The sequence below is a fragment of the Aspergillus brasiliensis genome (genome assembly GCF_001889945.1).
Source record: "Aspergillus brasiliensis CBS 101740 unplaced genomic scaffold ASPBRscaffold_2, whole genome shotgun sequence".
Lineage (NCBI taxonomy): Eukaryota > Fungi > Ascomycota > Eurotiomycetes > Eurotiales > Aspergillaceae > Aspergillus > Aspergillus brasiliensis.
Window position 1 is genome coordinate 3,635,489 of NW_027137443.1, and position 22,357 is coordinate 3,657,845.

At 48.4% G+C, this 22,357-nt stretch overlaps 7 protein-coding genes across 7 annotated transcripts; 4 read left to right on the forward strand and 3 right to left on the reverse strand.

The window, feature by feature from the left end:
- Positions 1-1,153: 1,153 nt before the first annotated feature.
- Positions 1,154-2,155, reverse strand: ASPBRDRAFT_62782 (zinc-dependent alcohol dehydrogenase family protein; the record flags this gene model as incomplete). The annotated part of the gene is made up of 1 exon (XM_067628386.1): positions 1,154-2,155. The coding sequence occupies one exon, from the start codon at positions 2,153-2,155 to the stop codon at positions 1,154-1,156; it is 1,002 nt and encodes a 333-aa protein (XP_067483913.1).
- A 2,244-nt stretch (positions 2,156-4,399) lies between these two features.
- On the forward strand, positions 4,400-5,576 carry ASPBRDRAFT_117770 (uncharacterized protein; the record flags this gene model as incomplete). Its single annotated transcript, XM_067617117.1, has 2 exons — positions 4,400-4,757; positions 4,819-5,576. 2 exons carry the CDS (start codon positions 4,400-4,402, stop codon positions 5,574-5,576), a joined length of 1,116 nt encoding a protein of 371 aa, XP_067483914.1.
- Positions 5,577-6,844: 1,268 nt separating this feature from the next.
- ASPBRDRAFT_39154 (SDR family oxidoreductase) lies at positions 6,845-8,031 on the reverse strand. Its single transcript, XM_067624087.1, has 4 exons — positions 7,715-8,031; positions 7,536-7,643; positions 7,322-7,478; positions 6,845-7,255 (listed from the first exon to the last, which is right to left on the reverse strand). Exons 1-4 carry the CDS (start codon positions 8,017-8,019, stop codon positions 7,070-7,072), a joined length of 756 nt encoding a protein of 251 aa, XP_067483915.1. The 5' UTR covers positions 8,020-8,031; the 3' UTR covers positions 6,845-7,069.
- A 1,058-nt stretch (positions 8,032-9,089) lies between these two features.
- Positions 9,090-10,085, forward strand: ASPBRDRAFT_116535 (uncharacterized protein; the record flags this gene model as incomplete). Its single annotated transcript, XM_067616988.1, has 1 exon — positions 9,090-10,085. The coding sequence occupies one exon, from the start codon at positions 9,090-9,092 to the stop codon at positions 10,083-10,085; it is 996 nt and encodes a 331-aa protein (XP_067483916.1).
- A 3,003-nt stretch (positions 10,086-13,088) lies between these two features.
- On the reverse strand, positions 13,089-15,157 carry ASPBRDRAFT_145778 (GMC family oxidoreductase). The gene is made up of 2 exons (XM_067619248.1): positions 14,919-15,157; positions 13,089-14,850 (listed from the first exon to the last, which is right to left on the reverse strand). Exons 1-2 carry the CDS (start codon positions 15,132-15,134, stop codon positions 13,240-13,242), a joined length of 1,827 nt encoding a protein of 608 aa, XP_067483917.1. The 5' UTR covers positions 15,135-15,157; the 3' UTR covers positions 13,089-13,239.
- Positions 15,158-15,662: 505 nt separating this feature from the next.
- ASPBRDRAFT_192786 (uncharacterized protein) lies at positions 15,663-16,967 on the forward strand (the record flags this gene model as incomplete). The annotated part of the gene is made up of 4 exons (XM_067620523.1): positions 15,663-15,905; positions 15,967-16,071; positions 16,120-16,493; positions 16,562-16,967. The coding sequence occupies 4 exons, from the start codon at positions 15,663-15,665 to the stop codon at positions 16,965-16,967; spliced, it is 1,128 nt and encodes a 375-aa protein (XP_067483918.1).
- A 1,537-nt stretch (positions 16,968-18,504) lies between these two features.
- ASPBRDRAFT_192788 (uncharacterized protein) lies at positions 18,505-21,891 on the forward strand (the record flags this gene model as incomplete). Its single annotated transcript, XM_067620524.1, has 3 exons — positions 18,505-20,496; positions 20,550-20,675; positions 20,731-21,891. The coding sequence occupies 3 exons, from the start codon at positions 18,505-18,507 to the stop codon at positions 21,889-21,891; spliced, it is 3,279 nt and encodes a 1,092-aa protein (XP_067483919.1).
- Between the last annotated feature and the right edge of the window lie 466 nt (positions 21,892-22,357).

Genomic DNA, 22,357 nt, shown 5'->3' on the forward strand with positions numbered 1-22,357 from the left:
TGGTGAATGTAATTCACCGTGCAATTGGCCGGGCCATGTATTGAATCATGCAGCCAGATGTCAAATAGTATAGATTAATTCTGTCTTGCGTGATCTCCATGATCGCTTTCCTAGTTTGTTGATCAAACCTCAAGTTTCCGACGTCCTGCTAGATCAGGCTTTGAGTAAGGGGCGGTACGCCGCAGTGAATTGCTCCCGTCTATAACGCCGATGGCCCGCTTGCAATAATTTGCACCACCAATTGAATTCTGTGCCCTCATATACTTAAGTACAGGACCTTACCCAACTTCATGCGCGTGGCGCTATTGGTTTCTTTCGTTGGACTTCTAACTGTGAAGAAACAGGAATAGTTTGCAGATCCATGCGAGGATCATATTTCGTGGTACCGTTCGACATTCCTCGCACGCGGATGGGTCAAACAAGTACATGGATGGAAAGGACGGGCCACGGGATGCGTCCCTTGGAAGGTCCCAGAAGTTCAATCCGCTTTCTCCCGTGGACCTCTGCGGTAGATTATGTTGCTGCGCTCAACTTCCACTCAGTTGAGAAACCAAGAGACCTAGGGCTTAGCTAGCTGGTGTCAATGGGGCAATACGAAACCACGAATTCTGATGACAATACCAGTGACCACGACTGGGATGGTGGACTGGAGGGAGCTTCGCCTCTACCTCGGGGGTTGCTGGGTAGGATGTCCTTCTCTAAAGGTATAGGCCCTATGGCTAGTTTATTCGTGAGCTGAAAAGCCTTTATGTAGCTTCATTCCTGACGGGACTGGAGACTACTATTGTCAAGTACCTCGCTGGTTGCCATAATAAATGACCTCCAAGGATTCGCCAAGAGCAGCTGGATTATTACATCCTACCTTCTAACAGATCCAGGCAAAAGGATACACTTCCAGGACCCGCGCTCACACTCACAGTCTCCCATTCATGTTCTTCGATCTGAATGGTATCAATAAGGCATTATGCCACCGTCACTGGCTTGGCCGTGTATTGGGTGGTAATCTAAGTGTGATTTATATACCTATATAAGATAGCTATTTACATACATTTTCAAAAAAAAAAAAAAACCTAATTTCATCAAGAAAGCATATTTGATACCTAGTTTAAAAAGTTCGGTATTTAACCTGAACGGTTAAGAATATCCACTCCAATCAAGGATGATTCCTATCTCGGGAAATCGATAAAAGCACCTTTCCTTTCCGCTCGGGGGCAGCTTCATAATCCAGGGCATCTTGAAACGAAGAAAGCGGAAATACACATGCAATCTTCGAATACGCAATACCTTCGCGGACAAGACCAAAAACATTGTCCAAAGCAGACCGAATTTCACGACGCTCGACAGTATGTACCCAATCCCTCAATCGAAACAAGACTATCTGCACATTCGGGCATTCCCTGTACAGTAAACCAGATAAGGGAGTACCGGATAACAGCCCATAATGGACGAGTGTGCCGCCACGAGCGAGTGAGTGAGCCAAATCATTACCCTCACTTCCACCCACAGCATCGTATGCCACAGCCAGGCCTTGTCCTCCAGTCAGCTCATGAATTTTTCGCCTCAGTCCGCCATCGGATGAGCAGATCACGGCTGTTACTTCAGATGTACCCATCCAATGATCTATAACTTCGGGTCGCCGAGTTAGCGCGATTGGTCGCACGCCCAGTCGATTGAGCATTCGAATAATCATCTGGCCGATAGCGGAGGTGGCGGCGTTGACTACCACGGGAGCTGGAGGAGTGGGTGCGTATTTGTTTGTCATCATCCAGGCAGTAAGTGGGTTGATATACGCCGTTGCAGCCTGCTGGTCGGTAAGGTCGGTGGGCACTGGGAAACACCATCGTTCTTCGGTGAGCTTCCAAGTTTGCCAGGCGCCGGCGCTTCCCAGTGGCAACACACGGTCGCCAACCTTAAGTTCCGAAACGCCAGTACCCACTGCCTCGATCACACCAACGCCTTCGAATCCCGGAACAAAGGGCAGCGACGTTCTCGTGCCGTAAGCGCCAGTAATTGGAATTAGATCCGACGGGTTTATACTGGCCAGTATCATTCGCACTAATACCTGCCCAGGACCAGGAGGAATAGGGGGATCGCAGAATTCACCGATTACCATCTCCCTTGGGGGGCCGAATGCCCGCACAACAGTCCGATACATTATTTGCGGTATCCGTGATGTCCGGATCTTGATTTGGTTTTTGCTTCGGGTGACAAAACTTGCAATTCCTCGTCAACTGAGAAGGTGGCTTTCAGCGTCGTTGAAAAGGACAGGTAGAACATTGCCTTCCTTGGACGAATAATAGCACTACGGCTTCTTGATTTTCCCTTACCCCAGGAGCGTCTTTGCCGCCTCTAGCCGCCTGCTGTACTGATATCTTGTTAGTAGTAAGCTGCCACCCTCATCTCTCACTTATCTCTTACTTATCCCTATATAGGTACTTGTATGATGAATCCATGCATTCTCTGGAAGGATAATCAACATGAGGGTCTCTATACTCACATTAGCGTTCAGGTTCTGGCTCAGATCAAATCAGAAGTCGTGACTCCCCACGAGAAATGAGATGTATCTCCGTTCCAAGTGGTAACTCTTATTTATGGATTAATAGTGGATAAATTTACTGAATATATCAGTATAGGTCACTGTATTAGAGAGAAATAGTGTAATAATTTCTGTAATATAAGGAATCTTAATAGCAAGTATTACCTTGCATTAGTTAGCATAAGAGACAAATGCTGGACTTGATCACCGGACTTGGCGTGTTTATAATGTTTTCAATCCACTGTATATCCACAGATCTCCAAGAAGTCGAATCGGCATTCGATCGGCGCGACTATTAAATACGAATACCATATCCGAATACAAGATTTTCAGAACGGTTACGATTATTTGCAGACACTGCCACTGAATAAAACGGGCATGAACATGAGCGGCATACATACCGGAGATTAACGGTCCTTGTGCTCCACATTAAGGATGCAAGCACTGATAGAGCCGGAGTCCTTTCGCTGCTCCCGCTTCGACCTTTCCGTCGTCGTGGCCCTAACGGAGTTTGGTGTCCATTTGGATGCTTAGGTATCGACATGATGCGGAAGCTTCAAGAGTGGCCTGTGACAAGGGAGGGCGGGCACAATATCTTTGGAGGGCCTAGTACCTCTTCCACTGCCGTGGGAATGGGAGTAAAGTAAAAAGGCCCTTGTGCCACAGGAAATGGCAATGCCTAACAATACTTCCTAATATCTCACTAAGGGTTATGATAAATATTGAAGGAGCAATACCAGTAGGCTTGGTCACGCGGTCACCTACCGCCATACCAGGCAACCCTTCTACGCACTTCCCGCTGCGCAACCCCTAGATAGCAATACAACACTCATATTTCTCTGCACTTTTGCTTCCTACTAGTAGTAGAACGGTTCCAACAATGAATAGTGGCTTGTTTACGGTGAGGGCCAAATATGCGTATTTTTGGTTTCGAAAAATAGGGACGAGAGCTGCATAAGACACTGAGGATATTGCATTGAAGTAATTTCCATTACCCGCCAATTACGGCTATGATACTGGACCGAATATTAATGGACAGGATGTACCAGAGGCTACTGTTGAGCATCCGTATTTGAAGCCAATAATCAACCGTGGGTTTGAATTGATGGCTTCTGAGGCTTGCATCAGTTTGCTTCATTGACCCTGATTCTGCTTCTCGTGAATGAACTCTGTGGCTTGCAGATATTCGACGTTGAACTAAGGCCGTTGATCTCTGAGGTCATAGGTGGCAATGAGCCTTCCAGGTAGCCTCTTCACCTGGCCCTCGGTGAAATATTCATATACCGCCGACTGAATGTTCTCTATCCCCTCCATCTTCGGTAAGATGGTCTATTCCGCCAAGCGCAGAGAGCTGAAGCACCTCATAACAGCAGGCGATTGCGGACTTAATGGACTTGGTCATTACATTCCTCTGCCGGTGGCATAAGATACTAACAATGAGGTGGATCTGTCAGTCTACTATACATACCACAGTGCACTTATCTCCGTGGGCATCCGCGTCAGCTGATCGACATAACTGAAGGCTCCACTCATAGAAGGGCGAACACGTCTCCAATCATCAGCGGGCTTGTCGCCGGCGCTAGTTTAAAACAAAGAGTGTGGAGCTGAGCCCGAGTCGGAGATAATACCATGCATACAATGTCAGCAAGCGGACCGAAGTTGATGTCATCCAGGACAGTAGGGGTAGGTAGTTGAGTCCCTTGAATCTTTGCCCCGCGTGTAAGGGTGAACTGCACATATACATAGGGATGTCGCACACTCAAGATAGACCGACAAAGCTGGAGCTATCAAATCAAATTCACAAATAATTTCAAAATGTCTATAACCACAAACGCTACCGCAGCAGCTATCGCTAATGCTACAATGCGTGCGGTACTCTGGTCAGGCATTCCGTACAATGTCACGGTAGCCTCAGTACCAGTGCCTTCCATCATGGCGGCTACCGATGCAATTGTTCGTACCGATATCGCTGCGATCTGTGGGAGTGATCTTCACGTTTATCATGGACTTTTTGGGGAGGGCGATGTCCCATGGGTCATGGGTCATGAGGCCATCGGATATATCAGCGAGTTGGGAGACGCAGTAACCCAATTCAACGTTGGTGACTATGTCATTATTCCGGACACGACGCATGCTCCCCACTCCAACCTTGACTCACCAGACCCGGCTGGCCAAGCATACGGGTTAGGAGACGGGTACGGCTCCATGGGAGGCTCGCAAGGTTAGTCCAACTATAGCCATTAGTTACTACTATTCCGTGGCTGACCAAGCTCGTGGCGCAGCCGAGTATACTCGCGTCCCTTTCGCAGACCACAACCTTATTTCTATTCCAGACGCGACCAACGGCGCCAATGCTAGTGGGGCTGACTATGTGATGGCTGCCGACATCTTCCCTACTGCCTGGACCGGTCTTGATTATGCTGGATTCGAACCCGGTGATACTATCGCCATTTTTGGATCTGGACCAGTTGGTCTCCTAGCTGCTCACAGCGCTTTCATCCGTGGAGCCTCCCGAGTATATGTCATCGACCACGAACCCAGCCGGCTGGCTGTAGCTGAGTCTATTGGTGCCATACCCATAAACTTTGTCGATGTCGACCCGGTGGACGAAATCCTCCGTCGCGAGCCGGATGGCGTACGACGTTCCTTCGATGCTATCGGTTATGAGGCCGTGAATCGCGAACTTGTGAACCAGGAAGACATAGTGATGCAATGGGCTTTGCAGGTTACCAGCCTACGGGGAGGTGTGGGAGGTGTGGGCGTTTGGAGCCAAGCGACCAACTCGTCTGCTACTCCGCGCGGCTCTCTCATGAAGCAGGATATGACCTTTCCGATGGCTGATTTTTTCACACGGGGGCTCCGTTTGCAGTCTGGGGCTGTGGACCCGCTAATTGCTATGCCGGCACTGACAAAACTTATCGCGAATGGCCAGGCTGCTCCCGGGTTCATTGTGAGCAGTGTCATCAATATTGAGGACGCACCTGTGTACTACCGCCGTTTCAGCGATCACAAGGAGTTGAAGGTGATCATTCAGTTTTAGCATCTCAAATGTCTTGCTAGACTTTTCTTGGGATCAGGCCATGTATCAACCTCATCATATTGCCCTGTCTAGGGTGGATGGGTCAGGTTAATCTGAGTGGATTGAGTTTCAAAGAACAAGTACTCCAGCTTCTCCTGTTCTTCCGAGGGGTTTACCGGAGCTAAAACTATAAAAATACACAATTAGCCGTTGAGATGCAACATTGAGCACCTCTAGCTTACTGTGACTATCCAATTTTTGAGTATTACCTGGGAAGCGTAGCGAGGCACAGTGGTGTATCTTCCATGAGCAATCGCTCTGAATTTTCGTACCTGGCCATTGGTCCAAATCTTGATATCTGAAATATGTCGTGACTCGAGATGAATCACAAGCGTGGGTGATATAGTGGCAGATTGCCAACCAACGTTGCAATTTGAATGTAGGATGTCATCAACATTCAATAAGAGAGCCGTAGTGCAGAGGTAAGGTAAAGTGTTTGGTGATACTCGATAGGATATCTCAATTGTTACCAAGGCATCGGATACCATGGTTTGGAGGATGTCCAAGCTCCGAACCCAGTGAAAGTTCTGTCATTACAGATAAGGTCCAGCCAGCAGTTCCAAAACTCGAGGATACATGGTGCGAAGCATAATCGCACTTTGAGTTTATCAGAACAGCTGAAGGCAATATAGCGATTGAACGTCAACCATAATGTCCAGTAGACAGAGAGGTAATGTGAAAGTCTCAGAAAACTTTAATTTAATTTTGATTGATTACAACAAAATCCGAATGCTAAGGGTACCGGATTCCATTATGCCACGGGCTTCCAGTGCTGCTGAAGCACTCCATAAAGATGTAGGGCATTCTTACGTTGGGATTAGTTGTAACTAAAGACAATTTCCGTTACATCTTCAAGTTTCCCATCAGATCTCCGGTAAATCCTTTCCCTTCCCATCACTGTGATTGAAGACAATATGGAAGCTCGGTCTGTCACAATCAAGTTATTTAATTTGCTGGATCTTTCATCTCCTAGCCGCAACAGGGTATGGAGAACAAGACCAATCTTCATTCCCTTCATATGAGAATATCCCAATCTTTCGTTCAGCCTATATATCCAGCGTCAGTACATACATGATCAAACCAACAGATCTCATTTACAAGCTCTCCCCCCGGCCTACGTCCTTCTATCATCCAATTAGTCCAAAAGGATAATTAAAGGTGTATCTATTGTAGATTAGTCGTTATAAAATGAAGGAAAAAGAAATAGATATCTATACCTTGCTGGTTACATGAATTGTGGGAAACCCAAGACGAACAATACAGATGGAAATTAGCGACATTATCTACCACAAAGGCTGCTAGTCTATATCAATGGTTGAATAGCACACTTTCAACCATAGCTGCATTTGGTAGTGGCCTAGTGTGCGAGAGGATAAACAGGCCCATTTCCAAGTGGCAACATCATCAGAACCGAAGAACGAAGATATTGCAGAAACATGCAGAAATGTTCTCAATCACCATGGCAACTCTTTCCCATCGTACTGGTTCATACCCGGATTAGTTTCCCACCCCGGTACGCGAATGTTGAGAAACCGTCCGTTCACTGCATTGCCAGTGTTTAAAACGAGGTCTAGAACAGCAGCAACTCCGGTTTCCACTGGAAGGTCCGCATCCTCGCTTCCCAGATCAGTCTTCAGCCACTATAAAGGATTAGATCTTGGGTTATTGTGACAATCAGAAAATCATTTTGGAGGGGGAGGGCTTACGCCGGGGCTCACACAAAAGACCGTGAAACCTTCCTGAGCCAGTTCCTGGGAATAAAGCACAGTGAGCATGTTCAATGCAGCCTTCGTTATTTTGTAGGAGGGAGCAGGCATCGCTGTATATCTTGGCTGCAGCTGAATAGAGCCAGCGCTTGTTGAGCTAAATACTACTGTTAGCAAAATATAATGGTATGGGACTAATCCATCAATCATGTACATATTAATAATTCTTTTCTTGTCGCCTTTCCTCAGGAGAGGGAGGAATCCCTTCGTCACTATGTGGACTCCTTTGACGTTCACGAGAAAAGTCTCTTCTAAATCATTCCTAGACATATTTTTCATGAGTATAAGAATACTTAAGAGCGAAAAGAGGAGGGAGAGAGTATGAATACAAACATTTCTTCGACAGACCCCGGCGTCATCACGCCCGCGTTGTTGATTAGCACGTCCAGGCCACCCCCCTGAAGGACAGAAGTGACATGCTTCACAGCGTTTTTGACACTCTCTTCCTTCGTGACATCAAGGGGAATAAAGATAACCCGACCTGGATGCTGTGTCAAAAGGGTCTGGAAGAGGGGATCACTGGAGCCCCGCGCTGCAGCGAAAACAGTCTTGACGTCATTGTCAGATTTGGCCGCTAATTGACGAGTTAATTCGAGTCCAATGCCTCGAGAAGCACCAGTGACCAGGTAAACACTCATATTGAATCGTCGGTAACACTTAATAAGAAACTCAGGGTGATGTGGGCTGATCAGAAGCACTTTTGGGAGCACAGAATCTGGCGATTATATATGGTGCGCATTGAGAGCCTGGATCAGTATCCTTTGGTGAAAAGTTGCATCTGGAATCAAATATGTCATCAAATGGAACATGAAAACGGCCAGTTAACTAAGGGCATTGATAATATAGAACCTGGGAGAAAAAAAGTGGAGAAATCATCGAAACCACATTATTTTCTTGGGAGCCTTGTAGGAAGGCCACAGTGAGGGAACTAAATCTCAACCAGATTTTAGCTGAAATGATGACATTTCAATGCTGTACATGTCATCTCTTGGCTTACCATGGCGGACACTTGTGGCCCATTAGCTACCCATCTATCCAATCGCATACTATAACCGGGAAAGCTTAACCTTTTGACAGTACTTAAGCGGATGTAAGAAGAATTGCTAATGTCATCTTTTAGCTTACTTATAGCGTGTCCTGTTAACTATCTAGCCAATCACATACTATAACCGGGAAAGGTTAACCTTTTGAGTTTTGACAGGACTTAAGCGGATATAAGAGATTTACTAATGTCATCTTTTAGCTTACTTATAGCGTGCCCCATCAACTATCTAGCCAATCACATACTATAACCGGGAAAGCTTAACCTTTCTACAGGAGTTAAGTAATGTCATCTTTTAGCTTACATGTGGCGGACACTTATGCCCTATTAACTAACTACTCCATATCTAGCTAATTATATACTATAACCTGGGAGAGCTGAACCTTTTTATAGGAGTTAAGTGGATATAAGAAGAAACACGAATGTCATCTTTTAGCTTACTTGTGGTGGACTTTGTGCCCTATTAACTAACTATCTAGCCAATTATATACTATAAGTGGAAAAGCTTAGTCTTTTTACAGGAGTTAAGGGGATATAAGAAGAATCACTGATATCATTGAGGAATCTACCCCCAAGTCATCTATTACACCTTCTCTATTTAAATGCACTTGGTGTACCCCTTATCTACCATTATTGCATCTCAATTTTCTTTCTACCATCGCAAACATGGCTTCCACCTACGCTGCAGTCCACCAGTCAACCAAAGGTCCCGGTGACGCCCGTCCAACCGCCCTACAGATTATCAAAGATCAAGATCTTGAGGGGAAACTATCAGATAAGGTTATTCTTATAACTGGTTGCTCCTCTGGTCTTGGGATTGAGACAGCACGTGCTCTCTATACAACTGGTGCAACACTCTATCTTACGGTCCGCGATGTCAAAAAAGCAGTGACCAATCTGGGTGATATTGCCAGCAGTCCCCGAATCCACTTGTTACACCTCGATCTTAACTCAGTTGCATCTGTTCGCACCTGTGCGGAGGAGTTCAAATCCAAGAGCAAGACTTTAAATATCTTGATTGAGAATGCTGGAGTGATGGCATGTCCTGAGGGCCGAACTGCAGATGGCTTTGAGATACAGTTTGGTAGTAATCACTTGGCACACTTTCTTCTATTCTACCTGCTCAAATCTACCTTACTGGCCTCATCCAGCCCTGATTTCAGCTCTCGTGTTATAATCCTCTCTTCTGCCGCCCATCGAATGTCCAGCGTCAACTTCAACAATATAAGCCTTGAGGGTGAATACGAACCTTGGAAGGCATATGGCCAGAGCAAGACTGCTGCTATCTGGACAGCCAATGAGATAGAGAGGCGATATGGCTCTCAAGGCCTCCATGCATTTAGTTTACACCCGGGTGGCATTCAGACAGATCTTGTACGCCATGTTCCAGATGAGCAGAAAGCTGCATGGGGTGACGATGAAGAGTTATCAAATTACTGGAAGAGCCCTGAGCAAGGAGCTGCTACAACTGTATGGGGAGCTGTTGCAAAGGAACTAGAGGGACAAGGAGGAAAATACTTGGACAACTGTCAAATTGCTCATCTGTATGATCCGATGTCTGGACCATGGGGTCCTGGCTATGCAACTTGGGCGTTTGATACCGACGGGCAAAAGAAACTCTGGGTGGAGAGCTTGAAGCTACTGGGATTGAAGGATGAGTAAGGAGAAGGGCATATTTACTTTTGTTGAGTATCATTTGGGCTATCGAAAGACTTCAGAGAATGTTTGGTACTTGTTGTTCCTATACTGTTATCACAACTCTACATACAACAAAGTCCCAATCTATTCATTGATACCACTCTGAACATCATGACCTACGTTAAGCCAACAAGACATTTAACTTCCACCGACTAAGAGGAAACAACTTAATATTAGACATGGACACAATTCACCGGCAAGCATGGAAAATGCCATTCGCCGCTGTACAGGTCTCCACACTGCTGGCGTTTTCGCCCGCGGCGCTGTGTCATAGTCTCATGTTGTGCATGTGTGGTACGGAGACATTGATGATAGTATTTTAATTTAACACTAAAAGTTGTATCTTATCAGTAATGTCTTGGCGAATGAATTTCCTGTGTTACGTTATAATCAGGACACATTCCAGGCTTCACACGCAAATGCGGAAAATTTCGTCATATCATCTCTCCGAGATGGGGCAGTGTCCGAGCCTGGGTGCTTTCATTGAGGATATAATAAGGCTAATAGAGTCTCAGCAGATCTCAATTATGGCCCCCAGTTTTTAAATGCTGACAATACCAGCAGCAATTATTATAGGTTACAAACATAAGCGGCCCACCTAGAGGCAGCTTATTACAGGCTGTCCAATAAGGGGTTTCGCAGTGTTATTACAATATTTTATAAGCAGATAGGAACGGCTAACTAATATAGACCGAAAGCCGGTATTCTATATTTCAGCTAGCCTTAGGTTTCTTTCTTCTTAATATCTATCTCAGGGTTTGAACTCATTAAGAATACAAGTTTCCATCCCCATACTATGCAATGGTTTCTTTGGAATTTATCAGTGATCTGTCCCTGGCTATTTCTTACAGTACAAGTTGATGGGAGTCTGTACGACTCGCCAAATATAGGCCGTGGAGTGGTCTATCTATATAGATGATAAGATATCAACGTAAAGAAAGAATAAATGTCAATGCTCAACTTTGATAAGCCGAAGTGTGTGTATTATGTGCGCTCTCCCCCACATCAATCGCAGATTTCTTCCTGATCGATGCAGTGGAGCAAAAAAAGTCAGTCCTGCAAATATCTGCGGGATCTATGCACGCGGCCGTAAGTGTGATCAATCTTCAAGGTCTGCATTCTGAAAGGAAGGAATCCTGTTCAGATAAATTCAAGGATCACTTTTGGTACAAGCGTGGGTAATTCCCGAGCTAGCAAGTTGTTACGCAACTAGACTGGGGGAAACAAGGGGGCCGGGCTACGCTTCCCTGAATGTTGTCAAAGTCTGTTGGCTTTTAACCACCAGATTTTCTTTCCTTTATCTTTTTCTTCAATACCCACACGTATAATTGTCGATTCTAGGTTGTTTTGCTGCGTGAAAAAATTTTGGCAATAGCTACTTTCCATGGGGAAATACGAAGCCACAAATTCAGATGTTGACACCAGTGACGAGGACTGGGACGGTGGGCTGAAGGGAGCTCGCCTCTTCCTTGGGGGCACTGGGTAGGGCAATTGTATTAGTATATATTTAAGTGGCTAACCTTTCTGGACGGGCAAGGCTTTATGTGTATTTTCCTTTTCTGACAGGACCTGAAAGCACGATTGTGAGTACCTCATTTATGGCAATCACAGATAATTTACGAGGATTTGGCCGAAGTAGCTGAATTATTACTACCTACCCTCTAATGTATGCGGGCAAGCAGTCCATCATCTGTGATCCCTTGTCACTTCTCGCACTCACAAGCTCCTATCTAGGCTTTCTCATAATCTGGTCCAAAGCCAGCGACATCTGGGGCGGTAGCCTATGTTGCTCACTTCGCTCACCATTTTCACAGCGTTCTCGAGCGGCTGAAGTGATGCACGTAGTCTGTCGGACTTGTAAAGCCCTAGTGTTCTTGACGGGCTTCATGAGGCTTGGCTGACTGTTGTTGTTCAGAATCATCTGCCGAGCATTTCAAGGCATTGGACCTGCGGGTGTCTACAGTCTGGTCATATTCTCCTTCATTCGGATAGTGTCGAAGAAGCACTATGCCGCCGTCACTGGCCGTTAAATTACATGAAAATCAAAAGCAAGGGATGAGTCGATTGTAGGACCGGTTCATTATCCCTTGTATAAATGGCAGAGAATGTGCAAGCGGTAAGGCTTCCCAGCGACTGCAAGTGAGATTCTCTCTTTTATTTCACGGGGTGTAATCGGTCAAGTGATGCATGTTTTGAAAGATCGATCGTTCAAAGCTTGGAATGGGCTGACGTTGTGTGTTCTAGGAACGACTGAAGTCGTAATATCTACCCTAGCATGTAGAAAAAAGTTATTCACCGTTTCCAGGTTAAACCCGCACTGAGCTTTTAATGATCTCTCTGTTGGTTACAAACGATACATGGAGATATACTCCGTCTACGGAAGCCTATCGCGCGGCGCACATGGCGTTGGTGGAGTCATATTCCTGCCTACAAATGCTGCACAACGCGAAGGGCCGAAACTCTACGATGTTCGTGGTAGTGATGGGCATTCTATTTCTTCCCACCATGGCAAAAATCGTCGATCAGATGATTCGCCTGATGTTTGCCTATACTGAGTTAATACTAAGGATGGTGTGTGATTTTCTTGAGATGAAATACTGACGGGGTAGCGTCAGACTGGCCGAATTATGGGAGGTTATACATATTTCTCTCCGGGCACTTTATAAATGCCGGGGAAACAAATAATAAGTAGGCATCTCGACTACTTAAAGCAGACAGAGAGATTTTGCTTAGGCTTCGAAATTCCTATTTCTATCTAATGTTACAGTAGCACTTTGTGGTCGATTTAAGTTATCAGTGATACCCTTGTGTTTGACCGCCAAGCCGAGCGTCGCTAGACTCCATGGCTTGCTACTACTAACTGTAACACTTCACTCAGGCCCTTCACTGGCCTCACGCTCGACAAATACTACTACTACTACTACTACTACTACTACTACTACTACTACTACAACTCAATCTTTTCCAGTCAAAACAAGTATTACCTCCCTACCGATACCTCCAACATCAAAGGCCCCCTTCCTTTCAATCAACTTTGGAGACAATGCATTGACACATAACTACATGTAAACGTCAAGATTCTGCTTCTCTCCTATGTACAGCAATACCCTCCCCGATATCACAATCCACGAATCAAATCCGCTGCCCGCTCCGCCACGGCATAGGTAGCAGCCTGGATATTACCAGCCGGCTCCAGAGGGAAGACACTAGCGTCCACGACACGCAGGTTGCGGGTACCATGCACCTTCAGCTTAGAGTCTACCACACCGCCCAACTCGGCAGGCATCATAGCGCAAGATCCTGCCGGGTGGAAGCAGGTGTATAGACGCTCTTTGACGATCTCCTTGGTCTTCTCGAGATCGGTCAAGTCGACCGCCCGCTCGGGAAGTCGGGATTCGGGTTTCAGGAGACCTGCGAGCGGCTCGGTGGCGGCGATCTGGTCGAGGTATTGGACGTGTCGGGCGAGGATCTCGATGTCAAGGGGGTGGGAGAGGAAATTCGGGTCGTAGATGGGCTTGTCGTTCGCATTGGCGGAACGGATGTGCACGGAGCCACGGGAGAAGGGGTTGTTGTGCAGGACTAAGATGCTGATGTAGTTGCCCGGACGGGATTTGGCGAGCACATCCGACATGGTGGTTTTGCTGGGGTTCATGTGGGTTTGGATGGGGAGGAACATGTATTGGGCAGAGGCGTCGCGGCCTTCCTGGAGAAGTTGACGCTGGAGAGCGTATTGCTTCTGTAGAGCGGATGGGGCATCTTTCATTTGCTGGTCCAGGTGCTGCGTGAGGAGCTCTTTCACCTTTTCGCTGGGGAGTTGGCCGTTGTGGTCTACCAGGGGCAGGTAGGCCACGCTGATGGGCATTCCTGACAGTGGGCCGGAGTGCGTTTCTTCGTAGAGCTTGATCAGGGCCTGTACGACGTTGGGATCCCGTGTGATATCGCCGGAAACTTGCCCGTCTGCGACTTCGAAGCTGAGGGAAGCGAGGCAGTGATCCTGAAGGTTCTCGCCAACACCGGGCCGGTCCACGACCACCGGGATGTTGTGCTTCTCCAGGAGGTCGCGTTTTCCGATACCTGAAAGCTCGAGGATCTGAGGGGAGTTAAGACTGCCTGCACAGATGATCACCTCGCGCTCTGCTACAATCTCTCGAGTCTCTTCCCCTTTGGTCTTTACTTGCACGCCGGTCGCAGTGGCAAGACCATCGGCATCCTTGGTCAACAGGACGCGCTCCACCATGGTCTCCGTCAGCAGCTCCAGGTTCGGTCGCTCGGCCACCTTGGGCGAGTAGTAGGCGCCGGCATAACCACGACGACCGGTTGCTCCATCGACAGTCAAGGGAGAAGTAAATGCGCCGATTTTGCGTCCGGAGATGGGATCCACGTCGGTTCGCCAGCCTAACTGACCAAAAGTCTCATCCCAGGCCTGGTTAAAGGGGCCATATACGTTGGGCAAAGTAACAGGAACCGGTCCGTCCTTGCCCTGATTCTCCTTCTTCATGTACTTATCCAGGGAGAGAAAAGCGGCCGTCTCCTCGGAAGGGGCAGTGTAGGTGTGGAACTTGCGGAGATACGGCGCCATGTCTTCAGGGCCCCAGCCCTGGTTGCCAAGCGACTTCCAGGCAGCGAAATTGGACTCGGAGGGATACATGATCACGGAGAAGTTCATGGTGGAGCTGCCACCGACCACGCGGCCACGTGGCTGGGCAATTTGCCGGTTGTTGACATGCACCTGCAACGGGGGTTAGAAGAAGTACCGGCAGGAGAAGCCCGAATCTGAGACACCGAACGCATCCTTACCTGGGGTTCACTCATATAATCCCAGTCAAAATCCGGGTTGCCGTACAGTGTTTCCAGGTACCCGGGAGTCTCAATGCGAGGATCTCCCATGCGGTTGGCACCGGCTTCGATCAGGAGCACCCTAACATTGGCGTCTTCGGTGAGACGGGAGGCGAGCACCAGCCCACCAATTCCCGCCCCAACAATGATGTAGTCGTAAGATTTCAGGCCCGTCATGATGAAGAAAATGTTCAGTTGGTGTGTTTGGAGACAAAAGCAGGTCGGACGGCAGGGCTGCACGGGATGAAATAGGAGGCTTCGTGTTGCGACTCCTGCCTCGATGGGGCAAGTGCACTGATGGGACTTGAACCGAAGCAGACAAAGGTGAAATGGGATTGGCAATGCCACAGTGGATCAGTCAGAGCAGCCCCCAAACGGACTTGACCCGGCATTTGGCGTGGATATTGCTGGATTGGCTATGGTGGAGTGAATGACAGCGGCCGCCGTTTGAACTAGTCGATTAGCTGTGTGAACTAGCCCTAACTAAGCACCACTACCGCGCGCCGCCGTCACGCCAACGATCCTGGCCAGTCCCACTTATGCCACTAAATTCACTGACCAGCCTTGAGTTGACAGCCCAATTCCAAACCTAGTCATCCTTGCGATGATCGCGAGGCAGATCGTCGCTGTCTGGACCATCACAGATTTTTGGACTGTGCGTTGCTGACTCCTTCAAGTACCACCAGCCTGGCACGCCCATGTACGATGAGTTCCAACTTGTCTGGTGAATTTCTCCCCCGTCACGGTTCCCATGATGCTCGGGGGCAGGACACCGGCATGGCGATTCAGTTCTACAATGTGTTCGAATACCCCATTGTGCGCGACCAGCTGATCGCCAATACCGTGCTGGTGGCCCTGAGCACGGTGTCAATCGGGCTGCGGTTCATGTCGCGCAAGATTCGACAGAGCAAGTTCTGGTGGGACGATGTATTTATTGTGGTGTCGATGGTGCGAACCCTTGCAAGAAAAATAGATTAAAAATGTGACTTGGCTCTGACTCGCAATCTAGCTGCACACCTATGGGATGCTGGCCATGCAGTACCACTATGCACGGGTCGGCATGCGCCACCACGTTACTGACCTTCCTACAATGAACACCATCCTCATCTTTAAGGTTTGAACTGCCGTGCGCTGTAGCTGATCCTGCCGCTAACACAGTCAGATGCTTATCGTTTATCAAATCGTCTATTACAACGCCATGGTTACCGCCAAATTCTCCTACTTGTTCTTCTATCTTCGCATTTTCGTCACCCCGGGATTCCGTATGGCCGCTAGAGTGTGTATGGGCTGCGCAGGGGCCTACTGGCTCGGCAGTATGCTCCAGGTCTTTCTCATCTGCCAACCATTTGCGAAGAACTGGGATGCTACGTTGCCTGGTCATTGCGCTAGCATGAACGTCGCCTTTTCCACCATCGGCGCCTTCAACCTCGTCACGGATATCCTTATCATGGCGCTGCCGGTGCATCATATCTGGAAACTGCAGATGTCGACCGGTACCAAGGTGGCGCTTTATGGTATTTTTGGCGTGGGCTTGTTGTGAGTACCCATGACAATCTGAAGCTTGCAGGAGCAGCATAGGTGCTAATAAACATAATCATCTACAGCATCTCAGCCATCACCATCATTCGCATCCACGTCCTCACTACCGTCGACTTCACCGACCTGTCCTACAGTATGATCTGGGCCGCCTTCTGGAGTGTCACGGAGCCCGCACTGGCCATCACCAATGCGTGTGTACCGATGATGCGTCCGGTCTTCAAGGCAGTATTTCCTGGCATATTCTCGTCGGCTAAGAATGGCTACTCGTCGCAAACTGGCGCTCAGTCTGGTGCCTCGGGATCGGCATTCAAGCGGATGCGGGATACGGAGAGTGAGATGCCTCTGACTCACCTGGAACCCACCAAGAGTGGTAGTCGAGGTGCAGAGTATGAGGCGTCATTGAATGAGCGGTCTCACGATGGAGGGTCCACTCATGTGCCCAGGAGTGTGATTGGCGAGTCGGAGCACTAGTTTTGTGTGGAGAAGCCCGTCGGCAATTTTCTTATGTGTGTATTGCATAGTTTCTTAATGTCACTTGGATTGGATAATCATGCTATTGGTGCATGCATAAGAAACAACTTCCGGGTTTTTGAGCCGGATGAGGATACCTGACAGATAGTCCCACACCATACTCGGATTCATCAACGGATCTTCCCGCCAGGCATACTCCAGCAAATTCATACCTCGCAAGCCCACTGCAGTCCATTATCCTTGACGTAGTTCAGCATCCTCTCAACCCCACTGAGATCCTCCTGCTTGCTCACATCAAAGACCTTTTCGTGCAGAGGAACGAGCTCTTCGTCGGGTATTTCCTTGGCATCAAAGCGGTAGAACTTCACGCTCTTGTCAATAGCCAATGCAGCATACACCCGTCCAGACACGTTCTTCACAGTGTGACGAAGATCTTCCACAAATTCATGCAGTATCGGACCATTCCACATGTCGGAAGTATCAGCAGGCAGGCCCTTGCATGCAACGATAAAGATCTGTGGCCAGACCCAAGGGCCCTCGAGTACTTCCGTCGATGCTAATTGCACAATGGCAAGGCCAGGCATATGACTCGCTTCAGGATGGGTTAAGTTTCGGAAGGTGTAAGTGTGATCACATTTGAAGTGGATCCAGTTTGATGCTATTGCCTGCCAGATGTAGTAGACGTTTTCGTCGGTGCTGTTACTCTCGGTTTTGTGTATTGCGTATTGGTAGGTGAGGCTAGTTTGGATGGACCTATTTGGAGAATCGGTTATTGTTGTTAGTATCAGACAAAGGGGACGGATTATAGGATTCTGAGGAGGGGAATTCTGGGATGTGCGGAGTGATGAGGTGAAAGGTGCGAAGACGCTTCATAACTACGGATCTACAGAGTATGGTTTGAGGATAGGCATCCATCAGCACGGGCCTCCTGGAGCCTGGTAGCCGTGAGCCGATGGAGCATCGAACATGCCCAATCATTGATCTTCGAGCGGTGTCTGCCGCGACTCGGGCTGATACTCTATTGGTGTTTCCCGATGTCTGAAACTTGAATCCATTGCTTGCGATTCGATACATAGTTACTGCTGCAGGGTTCGGCTGCCGGTTAGCGCCGCGCAACTTTGTTATGCAAACAAGCGCTAAGCGCCGTTGTTCAAAATGACTTCTGGTTAGTAAACAGTCGGTAAAGGCACTTAGAGCATTATGACATTATACTTCAATGAAAGTTCCGGTTATAAGACCAGTTCGCGATGAGATTGTGACGTATTCACCCGGTCGAACTGAACGGAACACCTGGGCGGTTCCTCTTCAGTGAAAGAAAGATATTCAAGCTCCTTTCCTTTAAAAGCTCCTCCCTCTTGCTCGCTTTCCTTCTTCGTTACTATTAGCGACAAGCTTTACACAGGTTGCCTTGAAAATTAGGCAAGCCATTTATGCAATAATCTGCTGGATTCCCCCTAAAAGCCCACGAAGACGTGTGATAGACGCCTTTCGCTGCGTTGTCTAGAATTCATATCGACAGAAGCGTGCTAAGCAGGACATGGAGCCCAAGCAGGTCTGCCCGATATGCGGTTCCCTTCTCAAGGTGAATCTGTTCCAGCCTCCGGCAGCACCCTGGCAATGGGATACGATTCAATGGAACACGCGTCCATGGTACACAGAGGCCCGGGGTATCTATGCAGTCGACGATGATATGAGCCAAATCATGGCCACTGGAGTAGGCGTGATACGCAACGGCGGTACTCTTCGCGCACCGGTTGACCAGGATCGAGCTTATTTCAACGAGCCATATGATTCCCTAATGCTGTGGACAATTCGGAGGTCTTCGGCAAGTGGGGTATGTTTCGCATTTCATGAATCATGTTGGAAATTGCTTCTTCTCAGACTCCGCCATGGAAACACCGTCCGGGATGATGCGAGTATCATGCAGTCGGTCTTCTACCTGCTTTATCATACTCCTGACTCTGATAGCTCCGACGTTTGTAGCTATGGAGACGATAGAAGCTTCAGAGACACTGACCCTTGTGCATTGCCTTCCTTGAGCTACATAGAAAATCTCACAGGTGGTTTGTATGATGAAGTGCGTTGCAGAGGACAAGACGGTGCTCAGCCAAGAGCGGTAGAGCTGAGAAGTGACTGCGAGCGGCCTTTACCCTATGATAGCCGGATTCGAGCAAATCTGAGGGGATTTATGCAAGATAGCCTTAGCAGGCTTCCGGTTGAGATCCTCTATGAGGTCCTTACCTATCTACCTTTTGACGAGATTGGCAATGTGAGACGCACATGCCATTATTTGGCCCGGCTCGCAAGTATCACCATGCTCCCCCAATCGTATTGGCGGAGTAGATTTATGCTTGGCCAGGAGCTTGACTATATTTTCCCATGCACTACAGAGACACGGGACTGGTTCAGGCTCTGGTCCGGTATTAAGGTCTATCAAAGGCACAATCGGCAACTCCTGGTTAATCGATGGCAAATCCGAAAGCGGTTGGAGCCTCTTGCGTCTCTTGTTGATCTATATCCTCTCATACGGAATGGGCCGCAAGGGTTCAGCTATCGCCCGGTGAAATCTCGAGGCTGCGCTCCCATCTGGGTGGACATCATGGGCTCCGAAGAGGGCCCCTGCCTCACGAAAGTTGTGGGCTATCTTTCTGCTGAGCTGACATCTGTGGAGGAATATCATCCTTTGGATCCGGAATGTCAAATGCTTTACCGACGAGCACAACCTTTCGAAGCTCTGGGAGAACTTTGCCAAATGCGATGTGTTATCTCAACTGTCCAACTTGGCTCAGGCCAATTCATTTCAGGTATCAGAGTGTGCCAGTCGGGGGCTGAGAGCGGAACCAGTCAATTGATAGGTTACCCAAATCCAGACAAGGAGACATGGATTGACATACCGAAGTGCAAACGCATCAGGGCCTTCAATATATCTGTCTGTCCGGAAGGGCTCAGAGGAATTCAGATTCTTTACACTGGCTCGAGCGAGTCCCGCTGGGTTGGTGAAGAATACGGCCCAGGCATCGCTCAGGGCACACTGTTCGTTCCAAGTGGAAAGAAGCAGCGCTATCTGCTGGCCGACCTGGATCGGTTTAAGATTATTGCCCTTGGGTTTGGTGAGATGGCTGGACGCCATGAGCGTGCCTCGAATTCGCCCCCTTCTTCCACCGTCGCAACGCGCTCCTCACGTGCAAGGTTACATCTGTGGGAGCCAAGGATTCTAAGACATGGCGGCATCGTCGTCCGCCCCATACTTCCACTCAAGGCCTCTCGAACCTTTAACCCGCTATTGAATTTTGACTTTGGTGGCTACAGAGGTCGACAGCTCAGGTTCTTGACAAGGCTTCAATTCCATCTGACCCATGACCGCCACCCACTTATTGGATTAGCCGCACACTACTCCAACGGGAGTTCTGTTCATTGCGGATCCCTCAGTGGCAACGTGATGTCCATTTTCCTGGATGGCCCAAAGGGGGAGCGTGTCACGCAAATCAGAATTCTAAAAGATCCGGCCGTTCGGTTGGTCGGGCTTCAGGTCTGTTCTACCTCGTTTCCAGGCTCTATCCATTTCTGCTGACTATGATCCAGGTGTCCACTAGCTATGGTCGAACTGTGACCTTTGCCCCCCTGTTCCATCAACTCAGTGCATCCGTCAAACCGATATCAGGTTTGCCTGCAAGACATACCATCACAGGACTCGTTGTCCACCCAATGGTAGGTCGACCATCCTCTCTCTCAACCTGTCCAAACTGCGGCTAAATAGCGACAGTCATACAAGGGGCCTTTTGAACAACTTCGCATCCAATCACAAGTATGTAGGGTGCCGCCCACCAGGCCAGGCATGAGAAACCGTGAATCTCACCGAGTACCGGAAGACCAGATACGATATGATATGATGTTGCACCAACGTAATGACAACAATGACATGAGATTCTACCCAACTTATGCATCCCTCAAGCGAGTTCGCAGGATTACCGCATCTACAGGCGGGGGAGCACATTCCCGCCCGCCGCCTTGGATCACTGGATTGAAAATCGAGTATCAGGACGACCGTAGTCCAGGCGTTGTTGGACAGTGGATTCATCCCCTACCCGACGTCACAATTGAACTGTCACCAGATGAGGAAATCGAATCGCTTACCGTATGGGTCATGTCATATTCGACTTGGGAATTCCCACAGATGAGAACCGGCCACATCGCAGCCATATCTATCTCTACAACGGAGCGAAGTCTGGAACTTGCCGCTACAGAACGAACCTCCACCTGGGCCATACAAGGCCAGTATCAACGCGACATTGACGAGGAGCTGACCGCTATCTCATGGGTGCTCGGAGAGAAATCAGACCGGGTCCGAGCAGTCATCTCGGCCACAGGGCCTCAGAAGAGGCATATACTCATCCCACCATTGTCTCCGCGATACAGGCGGGTACGGAAGCTTTATTTCGAAAGACCAGATGGCGTGCGCCGGAGAAAGAAGCTCTACAGGGCCGAAGTCTATTTTGATTACGTGCAGATCGTTGGACTGCGGTTTATCTATAGATCGGGCCATTGCGCAGCAATTGGTGACATCGATGGCTGCAGCTTGGGTCAAGATGTTTATTTCCCCGAGTACGACAAGATCACGGGCTTCTCAGTCAAGGCGTTAGGCCCTGCACTCATGCAAATCGAGTTCGAGGTAAAACAGGGAAAATCGCAAAAGTGTCTCAAGCTCGGCAAGGAGGATCATCTGAGATACACGTATGACCGGCATTTTTACTGGGGAGAAAGCCAATGCCCTGATGAAGTTGACACTCCAACCGATACTAACCAACAGCGACCAAATAAGAAAGTATGCAACCCACCGAGCAACTCGAGGCTTACTGGCATGTATGTGGATTGTGGCTGGATTTCTGTGATCGGAGCCATCTATGAACCTGTGGGTTCGCCCTGATGTGGAGGAAAACTTCTGACTGAATTGGATTCTTCTACTTGCGATTTACATGACGAAAGAAAGAGATTCACTAGACTGTGGAGCTCTTCAGAGTCGAAGAATTCAGAGCCTAAGTATTCAGAGTCTAAGTATGCAGCTCGGCATGTTTGTTATGTAAGAAACCGGAAGAGGGTGATATTGGCGATAGCATTGGGGTACTTAGAATATGAAATATCTTCAAAACTTAACACCATGAAGAAACGTTTAAAATGTGATAACAATTAAATGTTAAAGATAAATGACAGTCAATAAGGGACTTATCAAGCTCAAAGGGTGGACTCCACCTCCATACTCCATCAGCAATATGGTTATATATTTATCCCGAAATCCCGCAATCCGGCAGGGAAAACCTGGCATCATCACTCCACGCCTCAGACCACGCGGACCCACCATCGTAGAGTAAACGGGATTCAAAGCGGGACTGCCG

Excerpts from the sequence above, each read along its gene's own strand:
- ASPBRDRAFT_39154 (XM_067624087.1), bottom strand. The coding sequence starts at position 8,019 with ATGAGTGTTTACCTGGTCACTGGTGCTTCTCGAGGCATTGGACTCGAA. Across the intron at positions 7,479-7,535 it reads AAGAAAAGAATTATTAATAT|CTCAACAAGCGCTGGCTCTA; the intron begins GTACATGATTGA and ends AGTAGTATTTAG. Across the intron at positions 7,256-7,321 it reads TCTTTTGTGTGAGCCCCGGC|TGGCTGAAGACTGATCTGGG; the intron begins GTAAGCCCTCCC and ends AATCCTTTATAG.
- ASPBRDRAFT_145778 (XM_067619248.1), bottom strand. The coding sequence starts at position 15,134 with ATGACGGGCCTGAAATCTTACGACTACATCATTGTTGGGGCGGGAATT. Across the intron at positions 14,851-14,918 it reads ATTATATGAGTGAACCCCAG|GTGCATGTCAACAACCGGCA; the intron begins GTAAGGATGCGT and ends CCCCCGTTGCAG.